We start from the raw sequence: 21,624 nt of genomic DNA, 5'->3' as shown, positions 1-21,624 counted from the left end.
CAGACCCGAAAATGAAGCGGGGGTTCCTTATCTACAAATAAAATATTTTTGTAGTTCAAGCATAAAAAAACTTGTTTACAACGTACTTAATACAGTTTTTTAACTTTATAATTGTTAAACATCATTAGAGCATTATTATGATGGAATAGCATCCCTATAGTCACTTTTAATTTTTTTTAAAGAAATTAAGACATAAGAGACATAAATAAGACATAATATAGACTCACATGTTAGCAATAGAAAAGTTCCTTCCTGTTTTTCTGGTCTGCGTACTTCCTGCAGTAAGTATTGTCTAATCAACATCAATATAACATTACTGACACCTACTGACCATTGTCGAGTACTACATATGTCAGTGAATGCATCTTCTGAATTTTTGGTTCATTTGATGTTTAAATATACGTAATTTAGGCCAAGGATGTGTAAAACGTGATTAAAACTGCATATTTTTCACTAATAATAGGCGATATTCAAACACAAAACAGCAATAACTTATTAATTAACTTTGTAGCCACACAGGTCTAGTGATCTTTAAAAAAAATTTAAATACTCTGCTAAGCAAACCGTCAAGACAAGAAATGTCAGCCACTTTTCCATGTTATCAACATATACTAGAACTGCACCAGCAGTGGATGTGCAGGGAAAGAAATGGAACAGAACCGTCTCTCAGCTGCACTCATCTGTGGTGTCAGAAAGAGGAAGCCGCCTGGAACATTTGACTATATAAGGCTTATCGCGGCATTACTATGCAGGCGGAGTCTTCAGGAAGTGATTGGAGATGGGAAGAGGGTGACAGGTGAGAGACACTCCAGTGGCTTGTTGGTACTGTTCTTGGGATTGATTAGCGGTTCTGGAAGTGGCAGAGTTTTTAAGTCAAGCTGGCATTTTACAAGATAAACATCAGATTGTAATGAATAGATAATTGGATGTACTCTATACAACATTAGTATGAGTGATGAAAAAAGTGGGGCTGCAACAAAAATAAATCGCCACTATGTTGCTCTGAAAGGACTTCATATATCAACATTTGACAACTATAAAATTGACGATGGAAATTAGTGGAGATAAATAACTCCCATAGGTTGCATAAGGCACGATTTGCAATGTTTTGACATGGCCTGCGGGTACTGAACAATTGCTACTTGCAACTTAAATCCAATAATAATTTCTAAAGAGAGTGCAGTAGTTTCAAGGGACAACAACAATTGTCCAATGGGCTCGTATATATAAATTATGTGCAATACCTGGTTAAAAGAGTTCTCCCACAAGTCATTCTCTGCAGCACGTCGGCTCTTGGAGGCATCTGGTGGACACTGTAACGGGAAATAATTTAATACAGCACGACCACAACATAATCCTGCCACAGATTCCCATTAAGATATTCAAAACAACACGTGCTTGTATTAAATGTAGTGCATACTCAATTTAGCACATTATGCTAAACATAACCACTCATCTGACAACTGTCTCCATAAACTGCAAAGAATAATAAAAAACACTTACTATAACATAGTACAGGTCGTATGGATCTCCAACATTGGGATAAAATCATGATGTTTTATACCAATTCATAGTTACATATGAATTACATTTTTCAACCACATCATCCATCCATCCATCTACTATACCGCTTGTTCTCACAAAAAAAACAATTATATGTAATACATTAGGAGGATAAAGTAGTAGTGATTAACAACACTTGAAGGCCTGCAGGCTGAATGCAGAGATTGTTTTAATTCAGCAATTCATTCACACTCAGCTTATCCCGGAGCTGTTGTTGCAGTAAAACCTTTGAGACATCTGTGAAACAGCTCCAAATGAACAATTGTTATTAGTTTGACTTTTTGCCTGGGCTTAATCAAATTAAATAAGTCACGCACCACTCAAAAATATGCATATTGCCACAAGTTAAATCGGAGGTTTGCTGTGCATAAGAATACAATGGGCCAATGATGCTGCTTCATTTGCATTTTTTTTCCTTCTCAGTGGCTTCAGGCCGTTCAACTGAAACCAATCACTTTCCAGGACTTCTAATACACATGTTAATGTTAATACCATAAATGCTCTAATTGCTATTAGAAAGCAGAAATTTGGAATGCAGGAGGAATATTGGAAAATTCTTTGACCACATGGTGATTTATTAAGTATATCGCTGTCTCTTGTTTATAAGAGTTAATTGGTTCCAGACCCGACCGTGCAAAATGAATTCCGGTGAAGTAGGATACATAAACATAATACATAATACTTAAAAATCTGAGTGATAGTACAGTACATTGGTACTCCGAGCCGAGTGGCAGGCAGACAGTAAGTAACGTCTGGAATAGATTATGGCCGCAACAGCATTGTGTGTTTTTATTAGGGATTTTTAATCCTAATTAACGTGCCTAACATTATCGACACCTAGTGACCATTGTAAATAACTACGCATCACAAAGTGACTGCATTGCTGTGTGTCAGCTGCTGTTGTCCTGCTGCTCATTTTCCTCACCTTTCCAGCTTGCTTGTGTGTGTAATATCTCCCTCTCCCTTCTGCATAGTGTCAACACATACAGCACGACATGTTTTGATGAATCAATTGCAGCTTTAACAGGAAAAAATACCAGAAAAAAAACAATGGCGTGTTCAGTTTGCTCACTTCAAAGAGCCGACATCGTTGGGATGATTTATGTATGAACTTTTGTATCTTGGTAAATAATTTCTGTGCAAAAAAAGCCTCAGAAACTGTAATCATAAGAAGTGAGAAGTTGCTCCAAGCTAATACTATAAGGCTTCAGTACATGCAATACTATGTCTGAACCAGCAAACTACAAAGGGTTACATCTTGGAGAATATGAAAGTATTTCCCTTGGCTGTTCTTGACCTTTCTTTTACTCCTCATTCGATTTTATCTTGTGCATATATGTGAAGTTTAATCAACATTCCGGATGAGCAGGTGAAGATAAAAGCGGTGACCATCATTTTCTTTTTGGGAACAAGTGCCATTAATCATTAAATGCAACGTCTCACCCGAGCTCCTGGTATCTCACAGCAGGCTTCCTGACTGGCGAGGGATGGATCGCAGTACAGCATCACCTGCTGAATGTCCATCTGAGAGAGAAATAGAGCGAGGGGGAGAGATAATCCAAGTGTAAATGAGGCGGTAAACATAGTTGAGAACCAATTAAGTGCTCGTTTATATAAAGTGTTAGGAAAGCACTTTGTTGGGAGGTTTTTGTTTGTGTGTGTGTGTATGTGTGAGTACCTCAATCCTGTGTTAACCAAACACCCTGCATGCTTTCTTGCTAATGAAGTTAATTGATCTTTAAACTAATATAAATGCCGGGATTACAGGATCTATTCAGCATTAATAGCCCTGGCTCACGGCAGGCCCATTCTCCCAGGTAGTCCGCTTGCTTTTTAATCATGACTGAACAAGATTGCCTCATTAAAAAAACTGCACCCAGGAGCAGACAATGTGGTCAAAAACACACACTGAAATACTAATATAAACGTGTGCACACAGAAAGAATATTTCTTGGGAATTAGGTATGAACATTTTATTCTGTCATTCTCACTTCAAATATTTTGGCTATTAAAAAAAATGATTAAATTGATTGCAACCAGAAAATACATCAAAATTCTTACACCAAAGCACAAAAGGTTTACCAAATGATAAAAAAAGCCATTCAGGATGTGCATTAAGGTGCTTAAAAACTGAAAAACAACAGGACATGCTAATGCTAATAAACAACAACAATGGATGAGAGGCTATTGACCAAGGCAAGGACACCGATTTCACTATAGGAGACTGAGGGCAACAAGGAGGTGGGCCACTGCAGCAGAATGGAGCCTGTGGGGGGGTAATATTGCAGCATACAGTGACACTGCAGTGCCTGACATCACTCATGTTGGATCAGACCAGAGACAAGATGCTATCGCTCTCTTCTCTTTGTTGTAGTACTTTTTTTTTGAGTTCCTGGGGCAGAGCCACGTCCTGCTCATCTTGCATCAAGTCTTTATTAGCCTGGTGTTTGCTACCACTCGGATGCTGGCCTGTTTTCCGTTCTGCACCACTGCACGACCACAGTCTTGCTCCTTGACAAGCCATTTTGTACTTTGTATTATTGCCTTGCTTTGTACTTTGGTGTGGTTGTGATGGTTTTGTTGTACTTTTTGTTAATATTTTTGCCCCCTGTCTGTCTGTCTGCTTTGGGGTCCAAACACACGGCTGTGCTACTCTTGTACCCCATAGTACCAAAGTTTCCTAATAGAAAAGCACAGTTGTTTAACATACCTGTACAGGCCCAGCATCAGAAGCTCGAATGGCTAGAAGAGTATGTCCATCAGTAGCCAATCTCCCACGAGGCTCCAGAGGTTTTGTCTCTGTGGAGCTACAGTCCACATGGAGGGAGGCAGATTGTCTTTGCACGCTGAGGGCCACTTTGTGCCAGTGTAGATCCATCAGAGACGCCACGCCCTCATTGGTGAAAACACAGCTCAACAGATCAGCTGCAGGGTCCTCCCCTCTGGCTCTCAATGTCAGGGTGCCATCTGGGCCATTCAGGTCTACAGACAGCTAGATTTAAGGTATAGATATCATCAGGAAGGGAGGTGTGAGGTCTTAAAAAAAGAGATAGTAATAAATCTACGAAATCTAACAAGACGCAGTGTCAACAAAGAGTAATGTGTACATGCAGCAACCACTTCAGAGTTGTTGAACACACACGCACAAAGAGGATTTAAAAAGGATGCCATAGAGTAATAATTACACACAAGAGCCGTAACCTAATAAATCACTCCTAATGAGGGGACCTGGCCTCTATTCATCATATATATTGAGTATTTAAATCTGGCTTCGAGTGATTATATGTACTCCAAGGAACCCCTGTGCTTCATCATGCAACACACATGCATGAATAACAATGAAGGGGGCTCGAAAGCAAAATGCAGAAAAAGGATGTTCAAAAGGATGGACATGAGGAAGAGGCTGTGAGGGAAGGTTCAGACAAAGAATTGAAAAGGTTCGGCAAATTTGATGACTATGCAAAGGACGCGTGGGATGGAATTTTTGACAAAGGCTTTGGTACACGACATGAGGAGCAGCAGAAAATTCATGTCCCTCAAGTGAGGGACAGATAGAAAGAAGACAAAATCGACAAGGCAAGGGAGGAGGAATAAAGGAGCGTGTAAGAGAATGACTACAAAGTATCGTAAGAGGGGGAAAGAAAGTACTGCACCTGAGGGTATCCCTGCTCATCAGATATTTGAATTAGGTAGGTGGTGTCCCTCAGGGCCGCCTTTTTTAATGCCATGGTAAATATCAGCGTGAACTCCTCAGGAAGACCATCAGGAAACACCTCGCTACGACACAAGAAATTTCATCAGACACAGGAATGTAGTTGCCGCTTCATAAAAGTACATTCCATACGAAATGTTTAAGGAACAAATAGAATCTCTTCAAGCACTTTGCAATGTTGTGAGATTGGAATCGTTTGGAAGATTGGAGCATTGGAAACTGCTTTTTTGACACATTCTGCTTTAGTTTCAAAAAGTTTTACCAATGTTTTGATTGAATACCTAACTTAGAGCACACAGGGATGTATTTCTCGAAGACAAGACCTAAGCCAAGATCACCGTAGTAAGTGCAAGGTCTGCAACAGTTCATGAGGTCATAAACATCCTGTGGGTAAAAACTAAGAAATTAAAGACACCTCTGACGTCTACTCTCTGAGAAAATTATGCTTTTAGGGCAAAAGCAGGACTCTGCAGCCTGAACTGGCAGGATTGCATTTCCCACAATTGAAATGTGTTACTATTCAAAAACGTCCATACACATACACAGTATATGAAAAACAAGTCCAGACAGACAGCCACCCGGGAAAAGGGGATTTCTGGTTCAGGTTTTTCCTTGCCTCTGATGCCAAGTGCTTGCCTATATGGGGTTCATTTGTTTTTTCTTGTATGAGGCGCTTGCTGAATTGGCAGGCCCAAGAACTTAGTACAAGGCAATGATGTTGGGGTATTGTAGAACTGGATGTATTATCAAATTCTTTAAGTATTACCAATTTTAGGTGAATGAGATGTCTATTTTGTGGAAATAATGCCTAATTTTGGAGGAAAAATATATAAATATTACATTTGACTAAAATCCACATGTTTAAAAGGTTGCAAATGCTGATCACAAATGTGTAGGGATCGCCGTACTATTAAGTCGAGCATTTACAGTACACCTTTTATACACCTATCACCTTCGATTAAACTTTGGCAAAATTAAATTGACTTTTGAATACAAATGCCATCTCTGATGTGCCTGAGGGTAAAATGATAAGGTCTGTGCCTGTGTGAGCTTTTTGATATGCAATGATTGTTTTGTTATTTCCGTTTATTTTCTCCCCCACATATTGGGGCACGAGCCAGCATTACAATGCAAAGCACACGGCAAGTAAGTAACCCTTTGGCACTAATTTTCATAGCAGATACAGCCCAGCAAGCTGCATCCCTCACTTTTGGTCAAGGGCATCTAAACACACAAATTCACAGAGACAATTATTCACTGCATGAAGGTGTATTGAAGGATGAAGGGTTCACAAACAAAGCCAGCAAAATGCATGTTCACTGAGATGGCACACACTATGAAATATTCTCTCTTCCTATATATTCCTCTGTGTGTTTCTAAGCACACATACACGTACAGTGGATGGCCCATGCTGCAAGCTGGTTCCCTACCCCTTGAAGTGGGGTGACAGTGATTTATGACAGAGGGAAGATCCAAGGGAAAACGTCCAGCTACAAGACGTCAAAACAAAGTGAGGATAGGAAGAAGTAAAGGTGAGAGAGAGAGGGAGAGAGAGAATGCAAACAAAGTAGAGGCCAAGGAGATTTTTTTTCAAAACTTCCCCAACTCTGCTGGTGGATTAATATTCTCCACAATATATCACTAGACCTTTTGAGGATGTTTGTGATATGACAGGACAAGTTGATTTGTTCTGTTCTGTCGATTTACAATGTGGGCTGCAGGGCACAAAAGCACTCAGAAGTTATTGACTTTTTAAGTTGAAGGTACCTGTCTTGCCCTCTTTGCATTCAGGACACGAGGAGAAAAAATATAAGGCCTGTGTGTATACGCAAACAAAAACATACTATATGGACATAAATCAGTAAGATTCAGATCTCAAATCCATTTTTGTTGGAGGAGGTTAATGTCAGAAGAAAATAACAAAACCTCGAGGTGGATAATAAAAGCTGGGGTTTATATCACAAGGTGTTGGTACTATTATAGCAAGCGGAATTCATCGGAAGGTGAATATTTTCATTAAAGGGGAACTGCACTGTTTAAAAATATTGCTTATTATTCACAATCCTGATGTAAAACATGAACACATATTTATGGCCCTTTTCTGTGCATTATTCATTCATTCATTTTTTACCCGCTTTTCCTCACGAGGGTCGCGGGGGGTGCTGGAGCCTATCCCAGCTGTCTTCGGGCGAGAGGCGGGATACACCCTGGACTGGTCGCCAGCCAATCATAGGGCACATATAGACAAACAACCATTCACACTCACATTCATACCTATGGACAATTTGGAGTCGCCAATTAACCTAGCATGTTTTTGGAAACCGGAGTACCCGGAGAAAACCCACGCATGCACGGGGAGAACATGCAAACTCCACACACAGAGATGGCCGAGGGTGGGAATTGAACCTGCGCGCTAACCACTAGACCGCCGTGCCGCCTCAACACAAGAAAAGCAAGCACAATATATACAAACATGAACACCCGTATGACTTATATGGGTATTTTTACAGTGTTAGAGCCCTCTAGACATGAAATAACAGCCCTATAGTCACCCTTACACTCATACGTATTAACCAATATAGTAGATATAATCAGAGAAAATAAGCCAAGACAAGACTTGTGCTTGTGTGTGACAATACATGTGTTACGTACAGATGTCAGGAAATGATTCAGAGTTTAGCTTGGCATGGATTATAGCCACAACACTAGCCTGTGTTGTTAGTATGGTTATCATTCAAACCATTTTTCATTATTTTTTTTGTTCAGGCAATCAAATCTGGTGTGTGCATATTTCACTGAACATAAAAACAACAATGCTGACAGCTACTGATCAGTCTTCTCAATGGCTTACATTTGTATTTTCGGACATTTGTTCTTGAAAATGCTAAACTGCGACAAAAAACTGTAAAATGAGCTTAAAAATGCATATTTTTGTACTATAGTATGATTTACTAATTAGTTATTTTTGAAAAACCAAGTAAAGTCAGAAGAGTCGAACTGTAACTTGTCAAGAATATCCACAACAAATCAAACCATGACCATCACCTTAGTTGCCAGGATATTTTGTAGTAATTTCATTGCAAACATGAATCACCAAATTCTATTTTGGAGTTAATAAGAGCCAATCTGGAAACTGGAAAGAAAATAAAGCTCTTAATTAATAATTCAATCCAATTTTGGTGGTGCTAATCCTGTCCGGGGGAAGGCTCATCTGAAGGTGGCTGACGTTTCAACCTCTCCAAATACAAAATATTATATAATAAATATAGAAATAATTTCTTTTTCACTTGCTTTTAATCCACACCCACATCTTGCTCTGTTATATTCACAGTGACCTTAAAAATGATCACACAATTCAGCTATTCAGAACTTTTTATTTAATGAAACATGTATCTGACAAGTTACTCCTACTGACTTTTAATCCTGCAATCATCCTCACTAAACATGTTTAATACATAAACAAATGAAATCATCATGCAGGGCAGATCTCGCCTTAGACCCAGAGGATGATTGGCCTCAAGGCTTTTCTCTGTGCTGAATTGTATATCACAGCGCTAAAACATGTGAAATTCTTTGATTGCTATCTGGACCGCAACCCGTAATATCAGAGAATTGCTTTTCCCCCTTACATCAAAGAAACTGGCCTCAAGCAACGAAACACTGCTTTGCTGAGTGGTGCCCATTTCACTGGCAGCGGACAACTGAGACGGCACGAGAAACAAGTGTCTTCATGTGGCTGTCACTCATTTGTGTGAGGGAATTAGCCTTGAATACAAAGCCAAACCATCGGTTTCCAATTGTACATTTCAGCCTTCACTCAACCACACTGCTGATGAATTAAAACACAGTTTGAGGGGCCCCACACTATCAGCACCCAGATACAGATGTAGCATAGAACACCCCTTGGGCTTCATCTCTTCACTTATTGCCTGGATTGGAACCTTTAACACTCTCGTTAACTCATTGTAACATTTTCATACTTTGATCATCATCTGCTCTCCGCCTCCACTCTTGTTTTATGAAGGCCAGAGACATTTTCCCACAGTGCGTGGGCAAGGGTGAACCAGAGAAGCAAATAAATAAATGAAGGGAAAAGTCATATAAATGAAGGTTTGCTTGTTTGGTGCTTATTAAAGTCTTGAGAGGGACAATTTGCCATAAAAATATCTCGCACAATCAACTGCATTTTATCAAATATCGTCTATGATGACATTAAGACAAATAGAATTAAATAGATTTTCATTTTCAATTATTTTTGAAAAATAATTGACTCATAATAATAAATAAATAATTTGGGGAGAAGAAAATTTGTTGTTTTTACGCACAAAAAACATATCTAAACCGTAGCCCAAAAACCAAGATACGGACCGTCCGTGGGCTTGCTATACCGTTGCACCGTTGTTATTGCTCAGTGTTGACAATGTGAAATTGTAAAGTCACCCAGGTAGCATTCTTTAAGGGCAAAACTAACAGAAAAGGGTTTCCTTGTCGTACAATAAATTATTCCATGTGCCCATAACAAACAATATGTGAGACGCTCAAAAGAAGAAAGTGCCTCATTGGACAAAAGGAATGTTTTGCAGACAGCTTTATTAGGCCGTAGGGTAAGCAGAGCTAGCAGCACTGGACAGACTGATAAACTACTCAGTACAGACCCAATTGTCATGTTGTGAAGAGTGCTTTATCGCTGACCTGGAAGAGGCAGAGCTGTCTGAGGTGCAGTTATAATTCAGCTGTCAAGGAAGTACATAACTCCTATTTTTGACATTTCAAACCCATGGCGCAATGTAAACACAATGGTAAGTGTAGATAATGTGCATTTTTTCATCCCTTCAACCATTCTCTTCTTCCGCTTATAATGTTTCAGGCTATAAGGGGGTGGAGCCTATCCCAGCTGGCACACCATTTGACACAAAAGCGAGTACCCCTGTGTCACCTTCAGCTTTCTCAGCTAGGTTGTTATCATCTTGGAAGAATGTTCAAGCACAGTATCAGGTTGGAAATCATGTTACCCCCAATGAATAGAAGCACTCATGCAACACCAAACAATGATTCTCCCACCACCAATAATCTCTGTACTCACTTGAGATGCCATTTATTTAGCCAATTATGGCTGTGGGTTGACACATTTTCAGTGGATTGTAAATCTATACTACTATAAATAACTATAACTTTAAATGTATATGTACATTTACTTTCTATGATATTGTCCCTTTGAGAGATATACTGTAACAAAAGGTTTTTCTAAAATGTGCACTACAGGCTGAAAGGTACACTGTAACCGAGATTTCTCTGCTTTCCAATTTGAACTTTATATAGTGCTAAACGTTTTGTACCATTTCTTACGACCCATGAGAAAGCAAGCTCTGAAATTATTTCTTTTACAACGTTTTAAATAGCAGGCATAGCTCATTTCCACCGCATGTTCTTATGCAGAGGAGTCAAATATGAAAGTACGCGAAAAGGGCTGTTATGTTCAATTTTACAAGCCGGTGTCAGTAGCGAGGGAGTGGAAGCGGACTGGACTCGACCTGTGGGGGGATGATTTTTCCAAGTGTCTACATTGGACAGTACCACGATGTGTTGAGTGAAGGTTCAGAGGCTTCTTAGCTGGAGGATCAGCATTGTCTTTGTTCAGAGATGGTGTGAAAAGACCGTAACACAGAACAACTAAAAATCATATTCAATGACACAATCGCTTACTCCCACGATTGTGAACCATAGATTTTTGTGTGTGTCTCCTTGGGTGAGTGCTGAAGACATACGGAGATGTACCGGTACTCACTCAGTTGGGCGTAGGAGGGGGGTCTTGCCCAAGCGGAGGATGATGGGTCCGCGAGGGTTACGGATCTTCTTGACATCTGGATTCTTGAGTAGGGAGAACCGTCTCATCACATTAAAACCTGCAGATGGCATTAGCCTGCATCAACTTCCTTATGAATAAAACTCAATAAGACAGAAAACACAGGGCTTGCATAGCCGAGCCTCACCCGTGATGTTGTCCCCGGATGAAAGAGGAAACTTCCATTCATCCACTTGTAAGGGTGGGCACTGTACATCTGGGCAGACAAAGAATGGGTTGAAGGTCACAACAAGGAAGACATCTCCCATTGAAATGAAACGTTCTTGAGCTGCCTCGTAACACTTATACTTCTGGAGAAGATAGACACAGTTGTTGAGTGCATGTGAGATGTACAAAAATATTGATGTGCAGGAAAGGGTTGCGAGGGGTGAGGGGAGTCCAGAAGAGAGTAAAACACTCTAAGTGAGATGAAATGAGGTCAAAGCCGTGCTGGGAAAAACACAGCTTGGTCTGACAGGTTGTCTCACACCGGGCTTGATGGACAAGTTCTCACCTTGTCAAAGGGGGGTTACATTGGGAAACTGGTGCCTGTCAGTTGAGCCTGACAGACTAAAAGAGGGTGAGGGAGGTCAACGTGAGCTGTGTGGAAAAACTGGGCTATTACAGGTAGACATGGACCCTGCGAATCACTATGATCTGCAGTTAATTGATCTCTTTGGGGCCAGGTACCATGGGCCTGTTCAAGACAGCTAGAGAACCCAACATTCTTTCCGTTTTGCCATTTTTTTAAACAAGCTGCTAATGGTGAAGAGCCCGATATCAATAAAATACAATAAAGAGGAGTTCGGGTGGAAATTTTGTTGATTTAATGCTGCTAACAGACTGCTGCTCTTTGCAATTTGAGAAGTCAAAGCCTATCTCTCTTAATTCCAATGTATTTTTCTTTAGGATGCTAAATCAGTCATTAAGAGTAATTTAGACTTTGAATGCCAGCGCAAGTGCAGGGCACATTTGGTTGCTTTGTAGTATGCCACCAGTACTTGTACACATTTTTAGAACTACAGAGGACCCTTGGTTAGCGTCCACCCCTACTAGTGTGTTTTTTGGTTCAGGTGGAATTCATTCATTCATTAATTTTCTACCGCTTATCCTCGCAAGGGTCGTGGGGGGTGCTGGAGCCAATCCCAGCTGTCAAGAGGCGGGGTACACCCTGGACTGGCCGCCAGCCAATCACAGGGCACATATAGACAAACAACCATTCACACTCACATTCATACTTATGGACAATTTGTGTCGCCAATTAATTTATAATTTTTTTCAATTTAATTTTAGGAATGTTGGAGGAAACCGGAGTGCCCGAAGAAAACCCACACATGCACGGGGAGAACATGCAAACTCCACACAGAGTTGGCTGAGGGTGGGATTGATCTTGGGTCTCCTAGATGTGAGGTCTGCGAGCTAACCACTCGACCACCATGCAGCCCGGTTCAGGTTGAATTTACAACAAAATTTTGACTTGGATTGACTTACGTACAATATGGCGCACATCTTGTCATGTTAATATATTGCGTGTGTCCAATTGTGTTCTTAATGTATTTTTATCACAATATGTCTGTTAGCATCCTTAGCTCCATAGCTAAGTTGGAGACATGCAAAATTTGTTAATACGTCTTTGATGATTAGCTGTTCACTCTGAAAACCTCCTTTGAAGACGTGACTGTTCCCAAAGACACAATGTGGTCAAACGCCTTCCTCTTCAACACCAACTTCCTGTTTTGGCACGTGTTATTTTTTGAATTAAATCACGTTTGTCACCTTCTTTAGCAAAATTCTGGCACATTAACCACACCCCAACCCTCTATTTTTGATTATTGAGGTGAGAAATGTCACTTTTACCTAAATTGATTAAGAACAAGCTTACCGGGGTGTACGTTTATTAGAATATTTGTTTACCATCTACAACACCATGTAGCTTTGCACACAACATTGTGGAGTGACCAACTGTCAGTCTCCTCAAACACAAATCACCATAAAAGGCATCAAATTCATCTAACGTAAGATTATCTATGGAGGTTAAACGGGCTGAGCAATTGAGCAGTAATGTATGATCAACAGTGTAATTATAGCTATTGCCCTTTTTTGAGATGGAAAAAGGAACCTCTATATGTGGCAGGTGTTTGTTTCAAGTGGATGGCGCAGGAAGCGACTAATTGGGGCAAGGCATCTATTAGAGGGACAGTGGCTATTTGCGGAAATAAGGTAATTAAGATTGATTTTAGTTTGCAGACACATTCATCTTGATACGCTGCAGCATCTGCTCATCTCCTTTCCAAGGCACGAGATAGTGATGCACAGAGGGGTACATCTTAGCCTGTCTGCATGCTCGGCGAGCCGTTGTGTTGTTGCTGTCTACACGCACAAATCAAGGTGTGTCACATAAGGATGCATTGGGAAACAGGGAGAAACGTAAACAGCAAAAGAAAAAGAGAGAATCAAAACACTGTATTTTTAACTTGGTCTACCCCCTTTTGCAAAGTCAGCGCCGACTGACATCTCCGCAGCCTCTCAAAGACTGCCTGTCAACCAGACACACACACACACATATAAACACAGAGCCTGTATCTTCATTCAGTGTCTCCCAACTCTGGCATTTTGATGTCGAGAAATCTAAAGTTCTTCACTACTTATTCTCTCTTTAGTCTTTTGTCTTTCAGCACCACAGTCGAGATGAAAGCCTTGTCGGGCATAAAACGATCCTGACTAGAGGCAAGCAAGGGAGACGGAACCATGAAAAGTTGAACAACAGCTGAAGACACTACGGGATGGAGGGAAGATAAAAGCAGGAGATAAACAAAAATAAATGGACAGTGGAATGTTGAACACACAGTGAGGAGAATTTAAACCTCATTTACAGTCAAGCCACGATCAAAGGACAAAAAATTGCCTGTTGACAAGCCTATTAGTGAAAGTTGGGAAGAGCACTCTCAGATCCTACTAGCAGGGACATGCATACATCCTTGAAGAGATGGGATAGACTTGGCAGGCTTCTCTTCCTTTTTAAAAAGTCATGTTTGCCAAACCAGGTAATGATACAGTGCCGCAATCATGCAACACATAACTGCGAAAGACATTTTAGGTCTTCACAGGGGTGAGGGAACATGAACAGGAAGGTTGTACAGAAAAGGTGGACGTGGTATTTAACAAGAGCTTTATCAGCTAACGTTCACAGTTGCTGAAACCCACTGCGTTCTCTTTGAGCTCCCCTTGGATAACACACTTGCTAAGTGTGTGTTCATTAGGGAGATGAGGTCAGACTCCCTGTGTGTGTGTGTGTGTGTGTGTGTGTGTGTATTTTTAACAAGAGAAGCTTCTGAATTATTGAATGTGCTTTACAGTGTGGCATTCACAGATAATTGGACTGGGCTGCTGATCAGCAAAAAGTAGGCTCTATTGCAGCCTTTCCAGTACCTCAGGCCATTAAAGTCATGTTTGATGTGTGATGCCATTGATTTAATACAATGACTCAAAATTGTCCACATTAGGTTGAAATGAAGGGGGAAATGACATACTGTACTAAGCAGGCAATGGGATGGGGGAATATAAGAACATAGTCAGGGGAATTGTGCTTCCCTGCAAAGGAGATACACAAGAGTACACATTCCTGGTTGTTTCAGAAGATAAAACTGCAGTACAGTGGAATGGAAAGACCATCCCCTTTTGGGCCCCTGGCTTAATTTCAATACGCTTGTAAGAATATAAACACTGACCTGCAGAACAACATAAACACTTCAAAATGTGAGTGGTTATTATCATTGTTTGGTGTATTTCTGTGTGTACAAGTTGAGGAATCGAGGTTTGATTAGTAAGAAAATAAGCAAGTGAAAAGTCGATATGATTATAATGCAGTTTGTCATAATAAACTCTCCTTAACCAAACCAACCAAAAGATGCAACACTACCAAATAGAACCTCTGTCAACATACACTCTTGACACAAAAATGCATCAAACTGGTGAGATCAGCAAAACAAAAAGAAGGTTGGTAAGTTCATGGAGGAATCAATCCACAATTAGGAGGTCAGCAATCGCTCTAAGGAACTACTGTATTGTCTCATTCTGCAATTAAGTCATGACAAAAATATAAAAGGTTTACCACAAACTGCTATGCACAGTTGCAATGCAATTTATTTTTTAAAAGAATATTCTTTTATATATAATATAAAAGAATATATGGACAGCTAAAACTCTGATTACCTTGCACTAAATGGAGGAATGAGAACAATATAGAGGAGATCAGCCAAAGGACGATCCACACCCAGAGTGTCTGTATTTTCAGTTAGCCTTAGCTACTGCATGAATAGAACTTATTAATGATGCCCATGCTGATAGAAGTACAATCATGGGTAGTGAACGTGTCCAAAGCTGTCCTATCTGCTTACATTCAACCAAATGTTGCAAAACTGATAGCCAATAAGCTTCACAGTGGAGGTGGATAACGATCCGAAACATGCCTCTAAAGCAAACCGCAAACTTCTCATGCACGGAAATTAAACATTCTTCAAATATCCTGAATCCAAATGAGCACTTTCTCACTTTCCACAAAGCAGGAAGTCACAGTGTGCAGCCATTGAAGGTAGTGATAGAAAAGGCCTGAAAAAGCACTTCATGGGTGTAAATGATTTTGTGGAAGCCATGAGCTGTAGACTTTTTAATTGTGTGTGTAGTTGTGCGAATTCAATGGTTGTCACACTTGGCAACAGACAAGTCAATGCATTGTAGCTTAAGCACTGACAAAGGATTTCTACATGAATCTATACCCAAATATAAAACTTGAGACTGTGGCGGAACAAAAACATATCACCTTACCAAAGCAATTTGATATGCCCGAAAGGCCCAGTCTCTAAGGCCGATGCGCTGCAGTTCTGCAGCACGATTCCTCAACACTAGTTTTAATTAAACTTGCTCCCCAGATGTAATGTCAGCAAATTACCAGTAAGCAGAGATTTGGATGAGTCAGTCAGAACAGTCGAGTCTATGTTTGTGTGCAGCAAAATATCACATCTGCACTTGAGAAAGTACTTTCTCTCAAACCGCTCAGGAAGACTCGTCGAGGGAGCTTGCAAGCTGGCGCAGTCTCGTCTGACTAGACAATGATGAGGGTCTCCCAAGGGGGTGGGGAGGTTCTTCAAAGAGCTACAAGAGACTGACATGCCACCCAGGTGATATGGCAGGGTAGGCCCCCGAAAGCACCACGAGGGAACATGACAGTTGTGAGTTAAATAAATATAGCTTGGAAAAACAAGAGATTTGCGTCAGCTCGTTGCTGCAAAGACTAACGTAGAGACACACTTAACACACATGCACAAGGCTTTTGTTCAAATCAATACACAGTGGGAATAATCGACAACTCATGAAGAGAAAGGCGTACCGCATACTTGAGCCACAGACCAACCACCTTGCCACAAACAGCCAACAGTTGCAGCATCGGTAAGCCATAATTATGCTCCATATAATGTGGAGCTTTGAGCCACATCAGCTCAGGCATTATTTAGTGGGACTGGTTGGTCAAGAAATATGTGCTTGAAAACCCAAAAGTTTTTTTAATGATGTTAGCAGTGATGTCTACAGTTGGAAAATATATTTTGCGGCTTATTCATTGGAACTTTGGTTAGCGTACGCCTCAATTATTGTGTTTTTCAGTTAAGGTAAAAATTGTGTACATTTCTGCTTAGCGTACAGTATGAGTGTCACCGTGTTGTTAATGTATTTTTACCACAAAACATTTGTGTTGACTTATTTGATGTCCTTTACCTCTTATGATAAAAAATGTAGTTACAGTACACATTGGAACAGATTATAATAAATAATTATTTTAAACATTTGCTAGAAAACAATATAGCTCTCACCTTTTTGTGAAGCCAGGGTGTCACATGATCTAAGGCTGAGGGCCAGCAGTGTCAGGCAGGAACAGAGAAGCCACATGGTTTCACACGCCTCGCCTCACCTCAGCCACCACCTGATGGATGAACGGACACAAAACGTCAGCCTCCTGCCGGTATTCCTGCACACCCCTCTGACTGTTGACAGCTGTAAAATGATGCTCTATTCTGTCAGTCTGCAATGGATGTTGATGTGTATGTATGAGCAGCCACAGTCGATATGTTAATGATGTATATGACGCAGGCTTTGTTCGAGGCATATGAATTAGCCACAATGTCGCTCATTAAGGAGTGCATGTCGATGAGGCCTGATCATAGTCATTAAGCCATCCATGTGTTCTGCTTTCACTGGGCTGCAGCAACACAATGACACATGCATACTAATGCGATGTGACATGTTCACGCACCGAGTGAGTGATGTTGGAGAACTATAAAGTGAAAAGCTGTGAAAAATAAGCAATGTGTGCTAGAGTAGGTTCGGTCCAAATTACACATCTGGATTTGTCATGGTAATATTGCACCAGATGCTTTCATGTGACCCAACGAGAAAGCCCAGATGCCACTTTTACAAAAGCATATACACTCAATCTCCAAGGTCCCTTTATATTTTTCCTCATAGACAAACATGAGCTTGCACGCACAACCCACTCTGACTCACATGAACACATCACCGACTAACCCAGGCTCACCCTCAGCATGTGTGAAAGCAGTCATAACTCTGAAGTGTTAACAGGTACAGTGGAACCCTCAAGGCAGGCATTGGAGCAGACTGTGTCCCCCATCCACACACCTGTCCCTGTCCTGTCTGCCAAATTTAATGACCTCCACCTTTGTTGTCCACAAGGGTTACACAGTGTGCCACTTCTGCCGGGTGGATACTAGTATTTAGCCTGAACAGGTTGCCTGCTACATGCTGCCAACAATACACTGCATCACAATAGTGATGGTTATTAATACATTCATCTCTTGTTTATCACGGGTACTTGGTTCCAGACCTCACATTCCTTATTTATAAATGAAATATTTTGTAGCCACAGCGTAAAATAAAACCTGTTTACGACATTCGGGCCCTCTGGACATGAAATAACATCTCCATAGTCATCTTTACATTCATATTACCCAATAGAGTAGACATAAGAAATGAAAATCTTAGACATAAATAAAACATGGCATAGACTCACATGTAAGCATGGAGTAGAATTTCTAGTTTTTTTCTGGACAGCGTACTTCCTTATGTGGCTACCGTCTCATCAATGGCGGCCAGGGGCAAATGTATTTTCTAATATTTTGGTCAGTACGGTACTTTGCTTTAGTACAGTTAGATTTTGTGCATTGGATTAAGAGGCTCAATTTGGAGCCTCAAGTTCTGTTGTCTTTTCAAGATACTTAAATAGCCTATGAAATGAATTAATGAGCTACACTTAACAGCATTAAATGATTAATGGTTAATTGCTTGCTATTTTTCCCAATGATTAATTAGCAACATTTATTCAAAGGATCATGAGTGTGTTTTAAAATAGGCACCATCTGAATCATCTATTCTGTTTTTTAAAACTTTGTTGTCTTGTTCTCATACATACTAAAAATGCCAGCTTCCAGCTTTAAAGCCTAATGAAATGTTTGATTGTATTGCATCCTGAGCCCCAATTCATCCTTGTGCAAAACGTTTTTATGTTAAGCAACTGCAAGCGAAACGTCATGAAACTATATTTTCCCCCTCCAGCTGGATGGGCAGAAGGTTAATCAAAGCCTCAGATGGCTGTGTTTGAACACTCTAAACCTGCAGCCATTATAGGAGGCCTGATGCCACATAATCATAATAATAAGCAAGTTCACGTGATACATAATGCATGATGTTCCACAGGACTGAGAATGATGCATACTTCATTGCTATAATTTTCTGGCCATAATCCAAAACAATTTTTGCCTGCTTCCTGATATGTGTTGCAAATGATGCCTCTTTTTCCGTCGACTGCCACGAGCCACTAGTTTCAGGGCAACAAAGCTGGCTGGAGCAGATAAAGCAGGATGAGGTTGGGCCACTGGACGGAGCGGCCACGCTGGCCCTGAGCACATTAAGAAGAACACTGAATGTTTAGGCCACTGCAAGTGAAGCCAATATAAACACCAGTTTTTAGGCAAATGCCTTAAGAGGAACTTAGCGGTGTAAACTTGAAGAGCAATACCCGAGGATAAACTTGATACCTGAAACCTCCATTCTCCATTCACAGCAACCAATTCACCACTAGAATTCCCAGAGAGCTGCTAAAGTATCAGGATGCTATACATTAGTGTGTGAAGTCTGAATACGACCAGCAATTTGGACAGTAATGGTTGTGTGTTGAGTCATGAGTCATTGTCGAAGGCTAATCTGTGTACTTAATTTTGGGTTGTGAATATGTGTCAGTCACATGAAAGGTGATGTTTTGCAGCTGTTGTTCAGTAATGATAAGCGACTTCCTGATTACCCTGTAGGGTTGTGACCCCGCATGACCCCTTGAGGGCATGGAGTGCACTAAAAGTTCAACACAGAGCACCACCATGTACGTACGTACATGCACATGCACACTTTCAAAAATATAGTAACAGATGGAAACTCGCAGAGCTGAAGCCAGTAATGTGCACAGGTATGGACATGCACTAAAGTACACAGATACAGCCAGTGCATTTAAAACCAGTGAGGAGCATCCCATGGGCAAGATTGTTGCAAGGCGGATTTTCCATTGGAATAAGTCTGGGCCCTTTTAGGATGTATCACAGTTCTTTGCATCTACCCACATAAAAGACCGACTTTATTGGCTGTTTCCTGAGAAGCACTGCCAGAAACTGCGAGGCTTAATGCTTACTGGCCTGGACTTGACACACCTCAACTTGAAAGTTTCCTGTGCTACCTCGAAGTTATTATAGATCCTCCATATATGCAATAATTGGGAGCAATAGAAACTAGCTGAGGCAATATCCCAAAGTGTGTGACGCTCAGGAGAAGCTGAGGCAAGTTTTCACGAGTATTACATTCTGTTAAGTGTCCAAGAGCTTGACTATTCAGTAATGAGAAACAGGCCAGCACAGTTGCAGAGGAAGAAGAAAGGGGGAAAAAAAGCAGGACAGTTAATCGCAGGGAGTCAAGTCCAGACTGTCTCAAGTTACCAAAAACGTTCACTATGTCCGCTTACAGTATGAAAGTACTCTGATGACATAAGCAGGTTGGGCCGGAGCCCAAAATGTGCATTGTTTGGTCAACTTCAACAAGTATCTCTAGACTTGAAGCTGATTCCTGATGATATTATTCACTGTTGACCCAGAAAAACAAAAAGTCAAAGGGGTAATAGACTTTTGCTCCAAGCCCCAAACAGAGGTTACTCAAGCGGTTACTGCTTGGCCCACAGCACGTTGAGGGCAAAATGTGAAGTTAAATTAATAGCTAGAAATGTGTCATGGTCACAGGGCTGCCTAACCTTGTGTCAACAGTCCTAGGAGAGCCATACGCATCTGTTACTATTTTCTGGTATTCTGGGATGTACCAGGAAGAGGGGGTTGCACGGGCATTACTGATGCAAAAGCCAGAAAACATGGAAAGGCTGACTAATAAAGAAAACAGATGTGACTGTGGTATCCTTTTTTTTCCCTACAAGCCTGACATTCACTGTCTGTTCATTGCAGTCATTCACACAGACAATGCTTCAATACGATACTACCTTGGCATGGATGCAAGCCTTAGTCAGCAGCATGCATCTTGGCTACATCAAATATGGCTTAGATAATAGAGCTGGGGAAAAGCTGCCACCATCATCACTTTAGCCGGCAGTTCTACTACTGTCAGAACTGAATGAGCCTAGTTCTGTCCATTGAGGTACAATCTACATCCATGGACTACCACAGAGCAAGTTAATGGACTTCAAGGTAATTATGTCAACTTTATTTGATATGGAACAAGTCATTGTACATTGAAATGTACTTTTTTCCCCCATGAAAGTTCAGTTCTGCTCTTCAGAAAATACTTGCCAAGGTGAAAGCTTGCATCGTGTGGAGGCATTTAAGTCAAAATCCTAATACATTACTATTTAATTACCCTATACTTTTTTTTTCCAGTTGCGATGCATGTTACAACTTGAGAAAGACATACCTTCAACTTTTGATTAAGTCCACAAACTTTAATCACATGAATCCTTCAACAATGTGCATGTATAAATCTGACGGAAGTCCAAAGTAATCCAGTGTGTGTTTGCTCCTTTCTGTCTTGAGGCTTCTTCCACGGAGAAAAAGGAAGAAGTCACAACGAGAGTGGGTGTCCAACTTTTCCCCTCCCCTTTCTCCTGTTAATTCCCAAGTCTCTCCCTCTCTTTTTTTCTATCTGCTGACTTTTTTTCTGCTGTTCTTTTCTCCCCCGTGTGATTTTTTTCTGACTTTTCTGGAGGGAGATCCGTTCATGACGTCACTGTGTCTACTGCACAGAGCCTTGGCCGCAAGTCTCTAATCTCTCAAGCATCCTTCCTCCAGGCCTGTGCCTTCTCCTTAGCCTTTCCTTTCCCTGCTCCTTACCTCTCACTGTTTGATTCATAGCTGACTGCAGGCTAAAGCAGACATGTTCCTGTTCTGGCTTGGGTTCAAGC

At 40.9% G+C, this 21,624-nt stretch overlaps 1 protein-coding gene across 3 annotated transcripts in view; it reads right to left on the bottom strand.

Annotated features, from left to right (window-relative positions):
- The window catches only part of col16a1 (collagen, type XVI, alpha 1), a 48,834-nt gene extending 27,528 nt beyond the window's left edge, over positions 1-21,306 (bottom strand). For 2 of the 3 annotated variants that reach the window (XM_078792029.1, XM_078792030.1), the window contains exons 1-8: positions 21,138-21,306; positions 16,982-17,091; positions 11,266-11,334; positions 11,061-11,178; positions 5,217-5,340; positions 4,274-4,555; positions 3,007-3,087; positions 1,245-1,313 (exon numbers count right to left, since the gene is read on the bottom strand). In XM_078792029.1, the coding sequence (XP_078648155.1) occupies positions 1,245-1,313; positions 3,007-3,087; positions 4,274-4,555; positions 5,217-5,340; positions 11,061-11,178; positions 11,266-11,334; positions 16,982-17,057 (819 nt within the window). In that variant the 5' untranslated portion in view covers positions 17,058-17,091; positions 21,138-21,306. Of the gene's footprint in view, positions 1-1,244; positions 1,314-3,006; positions 3,088-3,241; positions 3,370-4,273; positions 4,556-5,216; positions 5,341-11,060; positions 11,179-11,265; positions 11,335-16,981; positions 17,092-21,137 lie in introns of those variants that run through there. The other variant, XM_078792031.1, reaches the window with a different exon arrangement.
- Between the last annotated feature and the right edge of the window lie 318 nt (positions 21,307-21,624).

Source organism: Doryrhamphus excisus, linkage group LG7 (genome assembly GCF_037039965.1).
Source record: "Doryrhamphus excisus strain RoL-2023G ecotype Guam linkage group LG7, RoL_Dexc_Guam_v1.1, whole genome shotgun sequence".
NCBI lineage: Eukaryota > Metazoa > Chordata > Actinopteri > Syngnathiformes > Syngnathidae > Doryrhamphus > Doryrhamphus excisus.
Note: the sequence above shows the minus strand (reverse complement) of the source record. Positions and strands in the feature narration are given on the sequence as shown.